The sequence below is a fragment of the Palaemon carinicauda genome, chromosome 23, assembly GCF_036898095.1.
Source record: "Palaemon carinicauda isolate YSFRI2023 chromosome 23, ASM3689809v2, whole genome shotgun sequence".
NCBI classification, from domain to species: Eukaryota; Metazoa; Arthropoda; class Malacostraca; order Decapoda; family Palaemonidae; genus Palaemon; species Palaemon carinicauda.
The window spans coordinates 106,209,931-106,229,406 of record NC_090747.1 but is presented as its reverse complement, the minus strand read 5'-3'; the positions used below and the strand labels follow the sequence as shown (position 1 = coordinate 106,229,406).

Below are 19,476 nucleotides of genomic sequence, written 5' to 3'. Positions count from 1 at the left end.
TCTTCTGTCGCCGAAATCGTCCGCGCGTGGGATGGTTTCCTACGCAATCGCCCACGATCTTCTTTCGCGCGCAAGCGCCGACGATCTTCATACGCGCGGAAGCGCCGAGGATCGTCCGCGCGGGGACCGATGGTTTCCTCCGCGCAATCGCTGATACGCCCACGCTCATGTGAGTACGCACGAGCGCGGTTATCCTGCTACGCACCTTTCATTCACGTGCTGCCCAGAACTGTGCTTTTCGCGCGATCACCAGCTTGATCGGCGCACCGTTCTCCAACACTATCACGCCCGAATTACATTAGGGATTCTGGCGGTCAGGCCACCTTCGCGTTCCCCTACCCGCAGTGCAGAGCAGCGCCCTCTCCGGAGGAGGGGAGGTTTCCGGACAGGTCAAAGGTCTCTTCTCCCTTCATTGCAGATTCTCTACGGGCGAACCCTCATGTGTCAACTCCTCCAAGGGATCGAACGATCCTCTTCCCTCCGGAGGGACTATCTGACAGCGCAACGGTCAGTCAGCAACCCTGGTGGGACACCGTTATCAGAGCGCTTACGCAGGTGATGAGCCTGTGCTTTCTGACTGGGGTCACTAATCAGTAGCAACTTCCTCCCCCCCTGAAGAGGGAGAGGAATCCCTGACGTGGTATCTCCTCAAAGGACTATCCTGTCTCTTCGCGAGTCCTTACGCAGGCTCCTATCCCTCCTCAGACTTCCTCCTCCTCCCCTGCGGATGAGCATTACCCATCCCCAGGAGGGTCGGAAGATCCGGTCCTCTCCCCCATCACACCAAAGGGGGAATCCCCGCCTCTTCCTGAGAAATCTTCTCGTGCGGAGGGGGCGAAAGCCTTACATCCTTTATTGCTGGAGTCCTGTTTCTCTCCTAGGAGGGAACCGAAGGCCCAGTCTTCCGCAAGGACCCGACAGGAACCAGATGGACCCTTGGAGCATGTCTGCGAGTCTCCCCAGGAAGAGCCTCTGGGGACGGGAGACCTCACAGCCAGTCCATCAGGAGGAGGGCTCCAGGGGTCGGAACTCGCGCCCTGGCAGGTCCTGACCCTCAGGAGGAACCTCAAGGGGACCCCAGACCCAGAGATTCCTCCTCGTGAAGGGAAGGATACGGTCCGGGACCAAATCTACGCCACCCAGGAACTCCCTAGGGCCGGTGCAGCTTTGCCCTGGTCTCAGGGAATGAAGAGCGCCATAGACAAGGCTGAGGGCCAGCTCTCTGAGCTTGCCTCCTTCAATAGATCCAGTGTCGGTAACGAGCCCCTCGCTCCTCCCTGGGTAGGGATTGGTAAGGGGACGGGACCTCCGGGCAGAAGTCCAGACCATGTTGAAGAAGCGCTCCCTCCAAGAGGTTGCCACCGAGTCCCCAGGCTTCTTTAATCGACTCCTCCCTGTGAGAAGGCGTCTGGAGGCTGGAGACCGGCCATCGACCTCTCGACACTGAACGGGTTTGTCAAACAGTCTCCGTTCAGCATGGCGACGGCAGACACGGTCAGTCTTGCGGTGAGACCACAAGACTTCATGTGTACACTGGACCTATTGGACGCGTACTTCCAATCCCGGTCCACCCGTCTTCAAGGAAGTACTTTGGATTTTGCATGGAAGACAGATATACCAGTTCAAGGTGCTGTGCTTCGGTCTCTCCTCAACACCTCAAGTGTTCGCCAAGGCGTCCACTCTGATCTCTTCATGGGCTCACAGGATCGGCATCCGTCTCCTCCGTTTCCTGGGCGACTGGCTGATCCTAGCAGACTCGAAGGCAACCCTTCTTTGCCATCGGAACAAGTTTCTCAGACTTTGCCAAGTTCTAAGGATCATGGTGGTCCTCGAGAAGTCCTCCCCGCAGCCCTCTCAGAGTCTGGTATACCTAGGCATGGTCTTAGACACCAATCTCCCAAAGCCTTCCCTTCAGACGACAGGATAGCAAGGCTGAGCAAGGTCGCGAGACCTTTCCTCATACGAGAAGAACCTCCAACCCAAACGTGGTTACGTCTCCTCGACCATTTCTCCTCCCTGGCCCGTCTGGTTTCCAACAGTCGCCTCAGGATGAGTTCTCTCCAGTGGCGACTCAGGTCGCGGTAGAGTCAGGGGCACGACTCTCCGGACACCTGGATCCCTATGGGACAACCGGAACAGACAGACCCCCAGTGGTGGGTAGCAGACGAGAATCTACAAAAGGGAGTGGACCTTCTCGTCCTCCCCCCTGACTTGATGCTGTTTTCGGACGCGTCAAAGAAAGGGGGGGGGGGGGCCACGTTCTGAACCACGGGACCTCAGGCCGGTGGTCAGAACCAGGAAAGTACCTTCTCTAGACCTACTAGAGATGAAGGCCGTGTTTCTGGCACTTCAGTAGCTCCACCAAGCCTGGCGGACTACTTTGTGGTTGTGAGGATTGACAACATCACAGTGATGGCTTACACGCTCAGACAGGGAGGTACATTTTCAGAACAGCTATCCCATCTTGCAGTAGAGATACCGAGATGGCCCGAGTTCCTCTCGATCACCCTAGCAGCTCGCTTTATTTCGGGCAAAGGAATGGGCTCGCCGACAGTCTGAGCAGTGCGACACAGATACTAGATACCAAGTGGTCTTTGGATCCTCAAGTAGCCGACAAAGTCCTGACTCGGTGGGGCTCCCCTCTGTGGACTGGCTCGCTACAGCGGTGAACTGCAAGCTCCCGCTGTACTGTTCCTCAGTCCCGAACCCCTTGGCCCTCTGGTGAGATGCCTTCCAACAACGGTGGGACAACATCGATGTGTTCGCCTTTCCCCTTTCTGGCTGATGAGGAGAGTACTCTACAAGACCAGAGTATCGGTCAGTCTCTCAATGACCTCCATAGCTCCACTATGGCCTCTCTCAGAATGGCTCACCAGTCCCTCTGTAACTCCTTACGGAGCCTCCGAGGGAACTCCCTCCACGTCACGGGTTACTCACACAACCACATACCAACATCCTCCACAAAGCCGTAGCTTCGCTTCGACTTCTCGCCGGGAGACTTTCCAACATCTCCTCAAAGAGAGAGGATTTTTGCAACAAGTTGCGAAAAGGATGTCTGGACACCTGTGCAAGTCTTCCCCAGTAGTCTCCCAGGCGAAGGGGCGAGTTACTGTGGTCGGTGTCGTGGAGAGGGTATCCCTCCACACGATGCCACTTCCAGCAATAGCAGAGCTCCTCGTGTATTTGCGGGATGAAATGTGCCTTTCAGTTTCGGCTGTGAAAGGCTATCTCTCAGCCTTAAGTCTTGCCTTCAGGCTCAAAGGATAGACATTTCTCCCTCGCTGGAACTCTGTCTCCTCATACGAAGCCATGTTCTCTCCTGCCCTCTGTCGGAAGTGAGACCTCCTCCTTGGAACGTGGTTCGAGTCCTAAAGTCTCTAAAGAGACCTCCCTACGAACCACTACATAAGGCCCCAGATCACCACCTTACCGGGTAGACAGTGTTCCTGCTAGCCTTATCCTCGGCCAAGCGAGTTACATGGTCTCTCATACGACATCGCCCATTCAAGGGGATAGGGGGAGGTAACGTTCAGGTTTGTCCCTGAGTTTTGTTTCCAAGACTCAGAACCCGGGAGTGCCGGACCCGCGGTTCGACTCTTTCCAGGTTTCGAGTCTCCGTCCTGTAACAGATGATCCAGATCATCTCCTACCTTGCCAGTAGGGAGTCTGAGGTGGTGTCTTAAGAGAACAGCTACAGTTCATCCCCAGGTTCAAGCCTCGTTCGTGGACACTGGGAATACGAAGAGAAGGGTCACCAGGAATACCATCTCAGACTGGATTCGCAGGGTGTTACACCTGGCCTTGAATCCTGACCCTTCTCCGTCACATCGCCCTAGAGCGCATGATGTCAAGGGCTAGCTACGTCCCTGCCCTTCATGAAGTATCATTCAGTGACGCAGGTCCTGCAAGCTGGGGTATTGAAGCGTCAGACCACCTTCATAGCCCTTTACCTGTAAGACAGGACTCACAGGAGGCTCGATACGTTTTCTATCGGCCCTGTGGTGGCTGCACAACAGCTGGTCTAAACCTCAGGCTCCTTAATGGACAAGTAGCAGAAGGTTGAGGGCATTGTTACCTGGTGTTAGTCTGCATGAATGAAAAGATCTGTCTGGCCCTTATTCTTTTCTTCATCCTCTCCTCCCTTGGAGAAAGCAGCATCCTGGGTTCTCTGCACAGCTGACCTCAAACCACTGCAGGTAGACTATGCTTCCTTGTGTTCCTAGTATTAAGTGTAATACTGTCATGTCCCCATACCCTGACGAGGTGGTATTGGGAGAATCCTAGCCGGGATTTCCTTCTGAGGAACTCCAGGTCAACTTCCTGGGACGAGTCACTTTTCACCTTCGCACACCTTACGTAGGCCGCGGCAGTTTCACAACCGCCAGCAAGGAGCAGGGATTCCCTATTGTCCGAGTACTTAAACGCTCGAATATGGAATCCCCGGGCAAGCCAAAGCCAGTATGGCAGGGACTTACCACCCTTCCTAAGGGTTAAGTCACCCCATGTAAATAGCGTGGTTTGTATTTCAGTTACGGAACAAATGACAAATTCGTAGATAATTTGTATTTTTCCTAACTATACAAACCTTAGCTATTTACACATATTTGCCCGCCAGCCCTGTCCCCCAAGATAAGTCCTACCTCTAAGTAAAGGAGAGTTCGCACTGTGTGTGTGAGGGGGGAGGGGTAGCCTACCACCTGCTAACTAGCGGAGGGGTAGTAAACTCTCGTAAAAATTCTTATGGCTCGTCATTCAGCTACGCTGAAGTAATTACCCCATGTAAATAGCTAAGGTTTGTATAGTTAGGAAAAATACAAGTTATCTACGAATTTGTCATATTCTGTTAATGTTTCAGAAAAGAGTAAAACTAGTTCAACTGGTGCTTTGAATGGTTTAAAATCAAGAAAAAAAGATTGTATGAAGAGTTTGAACAGTTCAGAAAAGATATTAAAACTCTTGAAAGAAATTCGATGGGATCACTGTTATTCGAAGAAGGCAGATGCAAGTGAAGGAGGTAATGTAATGTATCTATACAAGTTATATTCTGGAGCTAAGAATTTCCATGATTATACGGACAAAATAATTGAATTCTAAAATACAATTTATCATTCCTATACTAGCCTGATATTCATATTGCTTTGTTCCTGAAGCTGACTCACTATTGATGATTCCCCAAAAGGCTAAAGATTTTCTGTTATCTTCCCTTCTAGTTGCCCACTAAGGTGACATTTTGTGGTTAAAGTCGACCTAATTCAGCCACAACATGGAAACTAATATCCTATTCTCTTGACCTCGTTAGTCAGTGAGGAGGAGGGTGGTCATGTACCTGAATATCTGGTGAGTATAGCGCCTGCTTCCAAGAGAGTGTCACATTACAGGAGACCAGCTTGCCCTGCATGAGCAGCATGGTGGCAATTTCCATCTCTAGGTATATCGGACCCAGGGTGGATGACCAAAGAGGCACTGAAACAGAGCACCGCTTTGAGGGATCAGTGCCCGGCAAAACCCCCAGCTGTTAGACCGGTACCACAATTACCAGGTAAGGAAACTAACCCTTCTTTACAGGTTCCCGGACCCCGGGAGTCAAGTTGCCCAAAGGATCCTCGTACCAGCTCCACAGGTGTAAGGGACCCCCCCCCTGGTTGAGCGCACTGTTTAATGTAGTGCGACAGACAGTCACGGGGGCTCTTCCCCATTCAGTCCGTGGGTAGCGCGCCAAGGATTCTCCTGGTGGCTTCTCTTCTCCTCAGTTTCTCTTCTCCATCAGACTGTGGGAGGAGTTCCGAAGGGTTGGCCCTTGCAGGACCTCTTCCAAGGAGAGACCTCTCTCTCCCCATGGAAGAGAAATCGGGAGGAAGAAGTCACAGACAAGTCTGGGAGCCCTTTGCAAGTACGTGTGGCACCGGTGTGACCATAGGGAAAACGTAAGAGGATTAGGCTTTCTCCCTCTTGGGAGGACAGGGTGATCTCTCTGACAGACTTTCCGCCTATCTCCTATGGAGGTGATTCCTCCAGAGTCTCTTCCCCCATCTCAGCCTGATGTTATTCCTTCCTCTGAAGAGGACCAATGTCCCCGCAGGAAAGAGGCAGCTACAAGGCTGTCTCTTATGGAGGAATACCTGCCTTCACACAGGGAGCCGAAGGACACGTTTACCATCCCCAAGTCCTCGGTGAGAGCTTCCTCGCCTCAGCAAGAGAGGTCGAGGGAAGTCTCACTGACGACTTCGACCCACCCCAGTTTCCTATGGGTGAGAGCTATGAGGTGGATGAGGAATTAGATTATGAGGACGATCTTCTGCCTAGAGCCGCTAGCCCTAAGGTCACGGAAGTGGAGCAGAAAGTCTGAACATGCCTTCTGACTGGTTTTAGCCTGCATTAGAACGATGAAGGGGCTGTCAAGTCCATTGACAACCCTGCAAGGTGGTAAAGACACATTCCTCGACCATGTCTATGGCACTCAAAGACCGTGCAGGGTCAGTGCAGCTTTGGTCAAAGGGGTTGAAGAGTGCCAGGAGGAAGGCAATGTCACAAGATAAAGGTTCCTCTAGTCCCCTCCGAGCAGGCTCCTCTTGCTGCTGATTGTGCAGCAGAGGAGATATGAGGTGATCAACGAGCCTCTTCTGGCATTACCTCTGGACCATTCGATAGAAACTCTTACATCAGGGGTTCCCTTCAAGAGATTGTTAGGACTCTCAGCCTCTTTCTTGGCTTTGGAGAAGTATGCCATGCTGGGTATTTTGTGGCTGGATCTCTGGTTGGTATCGGTGGGACACCTGATCAGGTCTGAAGACTGGTCACATGAGTCCACCAGGAGGTAGATGGAGACCCTCCTTCTGACCGGTACCAGGTCGATCGAGTTCTTCTCCCACCTGGTTGTTAATCTGTGGGCAAACATGAGACTTGATCATAGAAAGGTTCCATCGACAGGTCCCGCAAGCCTAGGTATCCAGGTTGAGAAACTCCTCTTTTGATGGGACTTATTTGACCAGGAAGACGTCAAGCGAATGGCGTAGAGGTGGAGTAAGTCCAACCAGGACTCCCTCCTCCACAGGGCCCTGATATCACGGCCCTACCAACCTCCGCACAGGGGAAACAGCCTCCACCCAAACTGCTAAGGATTAGGGTCTCCAAACAACAGAAGGTGTCTAAGAAGTCCTTTCAGGACAACTGGATAGGGTCAAAGTCCTTCCGTGGAGGGGAGGGAAATAGGGGAGCCGGCTGAGCCCGCATCCACTAGGACAGGCAATCCTCCCTCCTGTCCACCTTTAGGGGTATGTCTGCAAGGCCGCTGGCAAAGGTGGCAGCAGCTCGAGGCTGAGCACTGGACGGTCGAGGTGATTAGTTCAGGGTATCGCGTCCCGCCCACTCAATCTCTCCCTCCACTGACTTGGGTTCCAGTCCCAACAAGCTCCTACGCGAAGGAATCTGCAAAGGAGCGGCAAAGTCCAGACCATGTTGGAGAAGGGTGCTCTCCAAGAGGTCCTGGACGGGTCTCAAGTCTTCTTCAGTCTACTCTTAAATTTAAAAAAGTCATCTGGAGGCTGGAGACCAGTTATCGATCTCTCGGCCTTTAACAAGTTTGTCAGACAAACTTCGTTCAAGATGGAGACAGCAGACATGGTCAGACAAGCAATAAGATCGCAGGATTTCATGTGTGCACTGGATCTCAAGGACTCATACTTCCAGATCCCAGTCCATTGGTCTTCAAGGAAGTTTCTAAGGATCATGTTCGACTGAAAGCAATACCATTTCGGTCTTGCCACGGTACTGCAGGTCTTTACGAGTGTATTTGCCTTAGTGTCATCTTGTGCTTGCAGAATTAACATCCATCTCCTAAGATATCTGGACGACTGGCTGATTCTAGCAGACTCGGTGTCTACACTTCTTCAACACCGAGGCAATCTTCTGGGGCCTTGCCAAGATCTGGGGATCATGGTAAACCTTGAGAACTCACATCTGCTCCCCTCTCAAAGACTGGTATATCTAGGCAGGATAATAGATACCGATCAGCCCAAAGGATTTCCATCAGATGAAAGAATTCAGAGGCTAATGAAGGTAGCAAGGCCCTTCCTCTGGCGAGAAGAGCTTCCAGCCCAGAGCTGGTTGCGTCTTATAGGCCACCTTTCATCCCTGGCCCGTCTAGTTCCCAATGGTTGTCTCTGGATAAGATCCTTCCAATGGCTCCTCAAGTCCCAGTGGGATCAAGCAAGGGATTTCCTGGACACCCTGGTTCAACTAGGGTCAGAGGTACGGACAGACCTCACATGGTGGGTTGCAGACTAGAACCTCCACTAACTAGAGGTTGGGGGTAGTTATCCCTCGCCAAAAGTCTTACGGCTCGTCTTTCAGCTACGCCGAAAGTAATATTCCCTATAAATAGCCCCAGGTTCTTATTGTTAGGAAAAATACAAATTATTTCCAAAAATTTTTTATTTATTTATTTTTATTGAAAGGACATCTTTCATAAAGGTTTGGACTTACATTTTGTTGGGGAGCTGGTAGTAATGGCAAGCCAAGTATTACTTGCCATTGGATAAGACATGAGCATTCTTTATCTTCTACACCTTCATATCTCCATATTCACTCATTCATTCATTCATTTATGACAAAAACTAGGGAATTAGACTTACTAAATTACTTTGTATCTATGTCTCACATGAATGGTAAGCGCACTTCTGAAAAACCCTGAAAATGCATTTCACCCTATGGATCTATCTTTGCTATGAATAGCTTTTAGAGTTATTAGAGCCTTTGTATCTATTATTATTATTATTAGCTAAGCTATAACCCTAGTTGGAAAAGCAGGATGCTATAAGCCCAAGGACTTCCATAGGGAAAGATAGCCCAGTGAGGAAGGAAATAATGACATAGATAAACGATTGTAAAAGCAATGAATAAAGAATATGAAATATCGTAAGATCAGTAACAATGTTAAAGTAAATATATCATGTATAAACTATGAAGAGAAACTCATGTCAGCCTGTTCAACATTAAGACATTCGCTGCAAGTTTGAATTTCTAAAGTTCCACAGTTTCAGCTGCCTGATTAGGAAGATCATTCTACAGTTTGGTCACAGCTGAAATAAAACTTCTAGAATACTACAGTATTAGTAATGAGACCTATGATGGAGAAGGCAAGACTTTCAGAACTAACTGCATAACTATTTCTAAATAAACAGTGGTACAGTCTGTAAGATACGAATGCAAAGGATGGTCAGAATTATGAAAAATCTGAGTCTGTAGACACTGTATTTGAGACTATGAATGTGGGCTTTAATATGATGGACAGATATGTTTAGAAATTCTTGTGTTATAAAGAATGAAATTGTCAGAATCCTCATTTTCACGTGATCCAGAGTAGAATTTTACAGAGGTGTAATTCATTAAATACAGTAAAATTTAATATATCTGTCAAGAACAAACCATTTGGACCAGCCTTGTGAAGTTTGATAATTTTAACTTAGTGGTATGTTTAAGATATTTATTAATAAGGATTCTAACTGCAGTGTGGTAAATATCGAGGAATAAGATGGCTTTAGTAATCTGTGAAATTATTAGAGGTATCAAAAGAAAGATTGTAAAAATTGTTAGAATCAATTGTCAATTTGTCTTTTCACCATTAAAATTGGACAGTCATTCTTTATAATAAGATAACTGCATGTAACAAGGAAAAAAAAAATTGAGTGCAGTATATGATTTATTTGATTATCTTAAATCAGGGTATCAAAACAAGCAATTGAATGACTCTTATGAAAGCAAAGGATTTTGTGAGAATAGTACAATAACAGTTAAGGAATAGGTCTTGCAATTGATGACCTTAAAGGAAACAAAGGAGAAAGTCTTGTTAGAAAAAGTGGCCATGTAGTTACTGCTAGAGATAGGAAGGGTGAATGCATTACTTCATGTCAAATGTAACACGTAGGGGGAGACCTTGTAGGGATGGAAGAGCAGGCTTTCAGTTTCCTTAGCAGCATGTTGGTTTGTGAATTTGGACACAGTATTAAGAGTGAAGTAGGAAAAAGGATGGTATTTGTGTAAATTTTGTGTTAACCCTTTTACCCCCAGGCTCTTTGAAAATTTCCAACCCTTAACCCCCAAGGGGTTATTTTTTCCCCCAGCACATTTTGCAGTATATTTTTTCTAAATTGCTCTAACAGCCTTAATTTTTGACATAGAGAGGTCAGGTTGGTCTCATTCTCTTGGAAAATACCTGAATTTTCTCAAAAAATTATCAAAAATATGAAAAAAAAATAATTCTATAGCATTTTTTTGCAAGGACGTACCGGTACGTCCAGGGGGGTAAAGGGATGAGTTTTGTGAAACGTACCAGTACGTCCTTTGGGGGTAAAAGGGTTAAAGAGATGTGCAATACCAAGGAATTGGGGTAATCCATCGTTAAGTACTCAGTGAAGATATGGTAGATGCATAAAGCCTGACTTCCTCTATGCAGTGGAGACATGTTCACATACAAAAAATGGTTACAGTGCACATGGAAAGCCAGATTGTAAGATGTGGTATCCACAAGCTAGAAAATATGAGATTTCAAAGATTTAGAATAGTTTTGACATGGGAGAAGAGGAGAGGTTCAGTTGCTCAGAAAGATTCAGAAAATTGTGAAATAAGCATATAGATGAAGGGCTAAATCATGTGGGAATTTGGGTAAAAAGTAGATAAAATGGAATGTCATGAACAGAGCTCATTACATCTGACATAAAAAGAAACATCTATGGGAAAAACTTTAATTATGGTGGTAATATATCTTATATATATCTTCCTCTTCTGCTTTCATCTTATGTTTATTGTTTGCATTCATAAATTGCATTCTATTCTATTTGAAAGTTTAATTGAGGAGTTAAGTATCCTTTTTAACTTCTTCCATATAGATATTCATACTTTATAAATAATATCTATGAAAAACCATTAATGAATGCATACTGGCTTCCTGCATAGTGAGCAGTTTCTTAATCTTCATAATTTACTTTCAGAGTTAAGTGATACCGACAGTTGTAGTACAGTTTCAGCTGCTTCTCCTCCCTGCTATTATTCAGGCGATGATGACGACTTCGTTATCACACCTGCAAGTTCAGCCATTATACCTGAAAATGAACCATTGCCTGATAAGAAGAATCATTTACTGTTTGTAAAGTCTGGACTAGTTTATAGTGAAAATAGCATTTTTCCGGATGAAAATAATTTGTCTGATTGTATAACAGATTTTCTTGGTGCCATGGAAGTAATTGAGCTCTCGGATGATGAAGTAAGTAGACGATGGGCAATCTGTTGTTAATCTTCGTAATCTTTATAATTGTTTCTCTGCTTAATTACATTTCAATGGTATTACTGACATATTTTATATGCCTTTTTATTTTCCAATTTCAAAATTTTCATCTCTGAACTTTATTTATCAAAGATCCTATCTACTATTTCTGTGACTATTATGTTGTTGCTCACCAAGCACTGGTACATGGTATTGCATGGCTCGAAATTTGCGGTAGTCCGGTTGCTAAGGCGACTTAATTTCTCATTTGGTGAGTTAGTTCAGTTACCAGCCAGCCTGGTTGGCTAGTTGAATATATATTTAAAAAAAAAAGGACAGGCTTGTTAGTTGAAAAAATATACATCAAAAGTGGACATTTAAACACAGCGTTAACCAAGCTGCCAAACAGGAAGCGTGTCAGATGTTTACTAGACAAATATATCATTGATTTTATTACCAAAACTTGTAACCATATTATCTGCTATATAAGCGCGTGTTTTTGTTGACATCTTCAACTGTCAAAACTGCTTTGTCATGTGGAATTTCATGAAAGGTGTTGAACCGGCACTTGAGACGGGGAAAAAACGACCTTGGTCGGAAGAGAAAAGCAACTTATGATGTATGATAAAGAAATATTTATTGAATATATGTGGTACAGATCAACAATGATACAGAAGTTGGCCTGGACTGAGGTGAATCTAAATTCTAAAGCACTGATCCTCCTTCAAGAACACCCTGTCACTAATCGACTTGGTCCTTAGCGTTTCTGCCCACTCAGCTGTCTATGAGAGAAGATTCAGCGAGAGGAACGTGATCAAAAGCAATTGGAGGAGTTTCCTTAAAGCCAATGTTTCTACGTCATAGGACCCTAGAGAGGCTATCCATCTGTGGAATTCAATGCATTGTCAGAAAGGAGGTCAATACATGTGCCGCGTGGGAAAAAAGAAAAAGTTGTTCGGTCTAAGTCTGGTTTGGATAAATCGATGTTGAAGTGATTGATGATCCTAATTAATTTAGTCTTCTACACAAATGATTTCTCCACCAGTCTTTATATTATACTTTTCAATATTAAACTTACCCGGTGATCATATAGCTGTCAGCTCTGCTGCCCGACAGAAAAACCTACGGACGAAATACGCCAGCGATCGCTATACAGGTGGGGGTGTACATCAACAGCGCCATCTGTCGAGCAGGTACTCAAGTACTCCATGTCAACACAGAACCAATTTTCTCTCTGTCGTGCCACCGGCAAGACCTACTTAATACGCTGTTGTTTTCTGGATTGATTTTCACGTTATTTGGTGAAGTATTCATTTCTGGTTATTAGCTATCGCTGTGCAGAAGTTATCTTCAATACTTCCTTGCATTCTTTTATTGAATTTTGGATTATTTGTTGACGACTTGGATAGATTTTGAATTCCCCCCTTTGACTAATTCAAGATGTCTGACCCTTCTCAAGTCCCCAAGTACAGGAAGTGTAGCGCTAGGGACTGTTCAAGGCGTCTTCCGAAGGCCTCTATCGATCCGCACACCATTTGTTCCAATTGTAGGGGTAAAGCCTGTCAATTGGAAGATCGATGTGAGGAATGCGTTGGGCTTTCGGAATTCGATTTTCAAGAATTCCTGAAATATGCACGTAGGCTAGAGAAGGATAGAATCAGGAGGAGTTCGTCTCGCTCAGTAGATTTTTCCTCTCCCCATGCCCCACAACCTATTCCTTCCCCTGTAGTGGTTGCACCCGACCCCCCTGCTAGCTCTCATCAACCTTCGATGGCAGATATGATGCGTGCCATCCAGGCTCTGGGTGAGAGAGTCGAGTCATTGGCGAATGACCGCAATCAACTCATGGCTGACGTCAGGGAGTTGAAAGGTAAGAGTGCAGTGGGAAGTGAAGTGAGTGTTTGTGCAGTGAAAAGTGTCAGTGTTACGCATGAGGGTGCGTCTGTTCGTGCCTGTCGTCCTCCCAGTCCGGGACCTCTTGCAAGCTCCCAAGCCCAGGGGAGAAGCAATGTCGTACGACCAAAGGGTTCGACAGGCTTTAATCAGCGGACAGACGTTCCCTCCGTGGTTTCGGACGTATCTTACCTAGATCGTCCCACCCACAAGAAGACGAGTGAGCCCGTTCATTCCTCGTCTGCGGAAGAGGTTTCACGCCAGAAACGATGGACCAAGGTCTCACGGCCTCTTAAACGCAAGGTCCCTTCCGAGCAAGTCCAACGGCCCAGGTGTAGCCACTGGGTCAGTTCGGACTCGCTGCAGTCCTCCGACGACTGCACACCTCCTAAGAGAGGCAAAGTGGTACCGCAACAGGCAGTAACTCCGTCTGTTGCCGCACCAGCTGCTGTAGACCCTAAGTGGTCTTTGCTACAGTCTATGCAGACTCAGTTAGCTTCCTTTATGCAGGAGTATCGTGCGGAGAAGGTTGACGCTGCACCCGTTAGCCTACAACCTACCACGGTTGTGCGCCCAGCAGACGCTGAGGCTGCCTGCTCCCTCACTCCAGCTGTGAGAGCTCCTCCACCCATGCGCAGTCGACCCTGCCAGACGCATGTTGACGTTCACCGACGCACGGAACCCTCCGTTGACGTTCGTGTGCTACCACAACAACAGGAGGGTGGAGTTAAGTTGCCGTGTTTTGACGCGGTGCGTCAGCCTCCGCAACCCACGGTGGTCTCCGCTATCCGACCACAGTCAGGAGTAGACGCTTTGCGTCCCCACTCAGCTATGGTTGTTGCCAGTTCTCAGACTGACCAACAGTTGCATGACGTTGGGTCCAGTGCAGTCACGCATGCACCCGTGCTGCCGGACTCAGCCGTCCAGCTTTTACCTACTCCTTTGCCGCTTCCTCCTCAACATTCAGACGATGGACTCTCTGATGATGACGAAGCTGTACATCTTGACGACCAACACTCGGACATCGACGAACCCAAGACCACGCCTCCCTCCTTAGACTTTAGGAAAGTGCTTGCGCTGTTCAAGGATTTATATCCGGATCAGTTTGTGTCTGCAGCACCACGCTCGCCTCCCTCTGAGTTCGCTTTAGGCATGCAGTCAGCAGCACCTGCCTTTACGAAGCTCGTACTCGCGCGCTCGTCCAAGAGAGCTTTAAGGGTACTGGGAGAGTGGTTGCAGTCCAAAAAGCAACTTGGGAAGACAACCTTCATGTTTCCCCCGGCCAAGCTTGCTTCCAGATCTAGCGTCTGGTATGCCACGGGAGAAGTTCTCGGCTTGGGAGTTCCTGCCTCTGCCCAGGGCGACTTCTCAAGTCTGGTAGACTCTCCCCGCAGGCTGGCTATGAGACGCTCCAAGATTTGCTGGACTCCTTCGGATATGGACCATCTTATGAAAGGAGTTTTCCGTGCATTCGAAGTCTTTAACTTCTTGGACTGGTGTTTGGGAGCGTTGAGCAGGAAGACCTCCCCTTCTGATAAGGAAACTTCCATGCTCATTATGTCCTGCATGGACAAAGCCATACGGGATGGTTCTAGTGAGCTTGCGGCTTCTTTCGTGTCCGGGGTCCTCAAGAAGCGGGATCACCTTTGCTCCTTCTTGTCTGCTGGAGTCACCCCATGTCAAAAGTCGGAACTTATGTTTGCTCCGCTCTCGAAGTGTCTCTTCCCTGAAGAGTTGATCAAGGAGATTGCCGCCTCCTTGATCCAGAAAGACACTCATGACCTGGTGGCGTCATCCGCACGCAAAGCCACCCCTTTGCCATCCGTGCCTAGACCCAGGATGGACACTCCAGCGTCAAGGTTCATTCCGCCCTTTCGTGGCAGAGCCTCCAGCAGAGGAGGTGCTCGTGCCGAAAGACAACGTGGGAGCAAGAAGAAGGGTTCCAAGTCCTCTAGAGGCAGAGTCTGACTGCCACCTTCTTCTGGCAGCAGTGGGAGCCAGGCTCAAGAACTACTGGCAGGCCTGGGAGAACAGGGGCGCAGACGCACAGTCTGTGAAGTTACTCAGAGAGGGGTACAGGATTCCATTCTTGAGCAAGCCCCCTCTAGCAACATCTCCCATCGACCTCTCTCCCAGGTACAGAGAGGAGGACAAGAGGCTAGCTTTACAGCAAGAGGTGTCTCTCTTACTTCAAAAGGGAGCGGTAGTCATAGTCCGGGACCATCAATCCCCGGGCTTCTACAACCGTCTCTTCTTAGTGGCGAAGAAGACAGGAGGGTGGAGACCGGTGCTAGACGTCAGTGCTCTGAATGTCTTTGTCACAAAGCAGACGTTCACCATGGAGAAGACAAAGTCGGTGCTAGCATCGGTCAGGAAGGAAGACTGGATGGTCTCGTTAGACCTAAAGGACGCTTACTTTCACGTCCCCATCCACCCAGATTCCCAACCTTTTCTAAGGTTCGTTTTCGGGAAGGTTGTATACCAGTTCCAAGCCCTGTTGCACATCAACTGCAAGAAGCTACTGGCAGTTCATCTGGCCTTGAGAAGCTTCAAGTCCCTCCTTCTAGGCAAGGTGGTGGAGGTGAACTCCGACAACACCACAGCCTTGGCGTACATCTCCAAGCAAGGAGGGACTCATTCGATGACGTTGTACGAGATCGCAAGGGACCTCCTCACCTGGTCAAGAGATCGAAACATATCCCTAGTAACGAGGTTCATTCAAGGCGACATGAATGTCATGGCAGACCGCCTCAGCCGGAAGGGTCAAATCATCCCAACAGAGTGGACCCTTCACAAGAATGTATGCAACAGACTATGGGCCTTGTGGGGTCAGCCTACCATAGATCTGTTCGCAACCTCGATGACCAAGAGGCTCCCAATTTATTGCTCACCGATTCCGGACCCAGCAGCAGTTCACATAGATGCCTTTCTTCTGGATTGGTCCCATCTAGACCTTTATGCGTTCCCCCCGTTCAAGATTGTCAGCAGAGTACTGCAGAAGTTCGCCTCTCACGAAGGGACAAGGTTGACGTTGGTTGCTCCCCTCTGGCCCGCGAGAGAATGGTTCACCGAGGTACTGCAATGGCTAGTAGACGTTCCCAGAACACTTCCTCTAAGAGTGGACCTTCTGCGTCAGCCGCATGTAAAGAAGGTACACCCAAGCCTCCACGCTCTTCGTCTGACTGCCTTCAGACTATCGAAAGACTCTCGAGAGCTAGAGGCTTTTCGAAGGAGGCAGCCAGAGCGATGGCTAGAGCAAGGAGGACATCCACTCTCAAAGTCTACCAGTCGAAGTGGGAAGTCTTCCGAAGCTGGTGCAAGTCGAAATCAGTATCCTCAACCAGTACCTCTGTAACTCAGATAGCTGACTTCCTTTTATACCTAAGGAAGGAAAGATCCCTTTCAGCTCCCACGATCAAGGGTTACAGAAGCATGTTGGCTGCAGTCTTCCGTCACAGAGGCTTAGATCTTTCCAACAACAAAGATCTACAGGACCTCCTTAAGTCTTTTGAGACCTCGAAGGAGTGTCGGTTGGCCACACCAGGTTGGAACTTAGACGTGGTACTAAGATTCCTTATGTCAGCAAGGTTCGAACCACTTCAATCAGCCTCTTTTAAAGATCTCACTTTGAAAACTCTTTTCCTCGTCTGCTTAGCAACAGCTAAAAGAGTCAGTGAGATACACGCCTTCAGCAGGAACATTGGATTTACATCTGAAACGGCTACATGTTCCTTACAGCTTGGTTTTTTAGCCAAAAACGAACTTCCTTCTCGTCCTTGGCCCAAATCGTTCGATATTCCAAGCCTTGCTAATTTGGTTGGAAATGAACAAGAAAGAGTACTATGCCCTGTAAGAGCTCTTAAGTACTATTTGAGACGTACTAAGCCATTACGTGGACAGTCAGAAGCTTTATGGTGCGCCATTAAGAAACCTTCTTTACCTATGTCGAAGAATGCAGTTTCTTATTATATCAGACTTTTGATTCGAGAAGCTCATTCCCATCTGAATGAGGAGGACCATGCTTTGCTGAAGGTAAGGACACATGAAGTTAGAGCTGTTGCAACTTCAGTGGCCTTCAAACAAAACAGATCTCTGCAGAGTGTAATGGATGCAACCTATTGGAGAAGCAAGTCAGTGTTCGCATCATTTTACCTTAAAGATGTCCAGTCTCTTTACGAGAACTGCTACACCCTGGGACCATTCGTAGCAGCGAGTGCAGTAGTGGGTGAGGGCTCAACCACTACATTCCCCTAATCCCATAACCTTTTTAATCTTTCTCTTGAAATGCTTTTATTGTTGTTTTTTGGGTTGTCCGGAAGGCTAAGAAGCCTTTCGCATCCTGGTTGATTTGGCGGGTGGTCAAATTCTTTCTTGAGAAGCGCCTAGATTAGAGGTTTTGATGAGGTCCTTTAGTATGGGTTGCAACCCTTCATACTTCAGCTCCTAGGAGTCGCTCAGCATCCTATGAGGATCGCGAGGCTCAGTAAGGAAGACGTACTTAAAAAAGGCAGAGTAATTGTTCAAGTCGACTTCCTTACCAGGTACTTATTAATTTTATGTTTGTTATTTTGAATAACTGCTAAAATGAAATACGAAATACTTAGCTCTTAATGTTAACATATATGCTGGTCTCTACCCACCCCCCTGGGTGTGAATCAGCTATATGATCACCGGGTAAGTTTAATATTGAAAAATGTTATTTTCATTAGTAAAATAAATTTTTGAATATACTTACCCGGTGATCATAAATTAAAGGACCCACCCTTCCTCCCCAATAGAGACCCAGTGGGCCGAGGAGAAAATTGGTTCTGTGTTGACATGGAGTACTTGAGTACCTGCTCGACAGATGGCGCTGTTGATGTACACCCCCACCTGTATAGCAATCGCTGGCGTATTTCGTCTGTAGGTTTTTCTGTCGGGCAGCAGAGCTGACAGCTATATGATCACCGGGTAAGTATATTCAAAAATTTATTTTACTAATGAAAATAACATTTTTGGCACGAAAGATTTTTGAATTATTCATTATTGTAGTGCTTAAGATCATAACAGTATTTTTATGTATAGAATTACATTGTTGTCTATTCAGTTTCTAGTCTAATGTGAAGTAGCCCAGTAAAGTGAATATCCTTTTTAATTAATGCATTTTTAAAGCAATATGAAATGAACAGAATTCCCCATTTAATTGCACGACATTCTGTTGACTCGATTCTAAGTTGTTCTCATTTTATATCGAACAACAGTATCAAAATACTCTTGAAATAAATGCATATTAATTACAAGCAATTGCATAATATATAGTCGTTTGGGTCATTTGGAACAAGGGTTGAACTTATTGAAATCAGGCACATTTTGGCTCGTTGATTTTCTGATTGGCTATTAACTTTGTTAGGGAACTGCTCTGGCTGGCTGGTACATAAAATATGAATTTCTAGGCCTGTATTGAAAATACATTGTACGATCGTGTGACACACGGTTGGTACATGAACCTCAAGGCAACAGGTAAATACATGTTCGAGAAAGTGACAATGTTACAGAGGAAAACCGGAGACATGATTATTCAGGTTCTTTTTAGTGCGAGGGAAGAGCGCAGATACAAGCATAATATATACAAAATAATTTATGTACGATCGTGTGACACACGGTTGGTACAACATGCTCCTTAAGCAGCAGTAAAAAGTTTCTATGCTTAAGCTCAATTGACACTCAAAATATGCAACATTAGGATGGAATAGACATATTTATCAATGGGTATAATAAGTCTATTAGGAATATTAAATGATGTCACTTTCATTACTTAAATACAGCAAAATATTTACTAATCAGTAACTGTGATGAATGCTTTCCCTTTCAATGTAACTGTCTTGCTTAAACTGGAAGTCTTATTCTGTAATTGCTCTCTGTGCTTTTTTTTCTATCTATCTACCATGGCACTTCGATACAGTATTATCTCTTGATCCAATAAAAGTTAGTTGTGTGAGGTAACTAATTAGAAATGAAAACATTTTCATATTTAGCTGTAAAATTTATTCATGGTCTGGTTATGCTTCCTATTAGTATCTTCTTAACCTTTCCTTTCCCTGCCTGTCTTTTCTTTTCTCAAACTGATTCTACTACTATCTAATATTGCATGAGGGTCTGCCCCTCTCTTTTATTCTTCTTCTGTACTTCTCTTTCTCTATTTTTCCTTATTCTTTCCCATCCCGAGTACCTGCCTTCGGGCTATAAACTGGATTGTATCCAGGGGTACTTATCCTTTCCCCATATTCCCCACTTCCCTATCCTTATCCGTATGGTATGGTAGTATCTTCTTCATTGGAGGTTGTACT

The 19,476-nt window shown here is 46.6% G+C and overlaps 1 protein-coding gene across 2 annotated transcripts in view; it reads left to right on the top strand.

The window, feature by feature from the left end:
• The first annotated feature begins 4,842 nt into the window (after window positions 1-4,842).
• LOC137617347 (histone-lysine N-methyltransferase eggless-like) overlaps window positions 4,843-19,476 on the top strand; it is a 113,489-nt gene continuing 98,855 nt past the window's right edge. For both annotated transcript variants that reach the window (XM_068347371.1, XM_068347369.1), the window contains exons 1-2: window positions 4,843-5,014; window positions 10,986-11,257. In XM_068347371.1, the coding sequence (XP_068203472.1) occupies window positions 4,918-5,014; window positions 10,986-11,257 (369 nt within the window). In that variant the 5' untranslated portion in view covers window positions 4,843-4,917. The remainder of the gene's footprint in view (window positions 5,015-10,985; window positions 11,258-19,476) is intronic.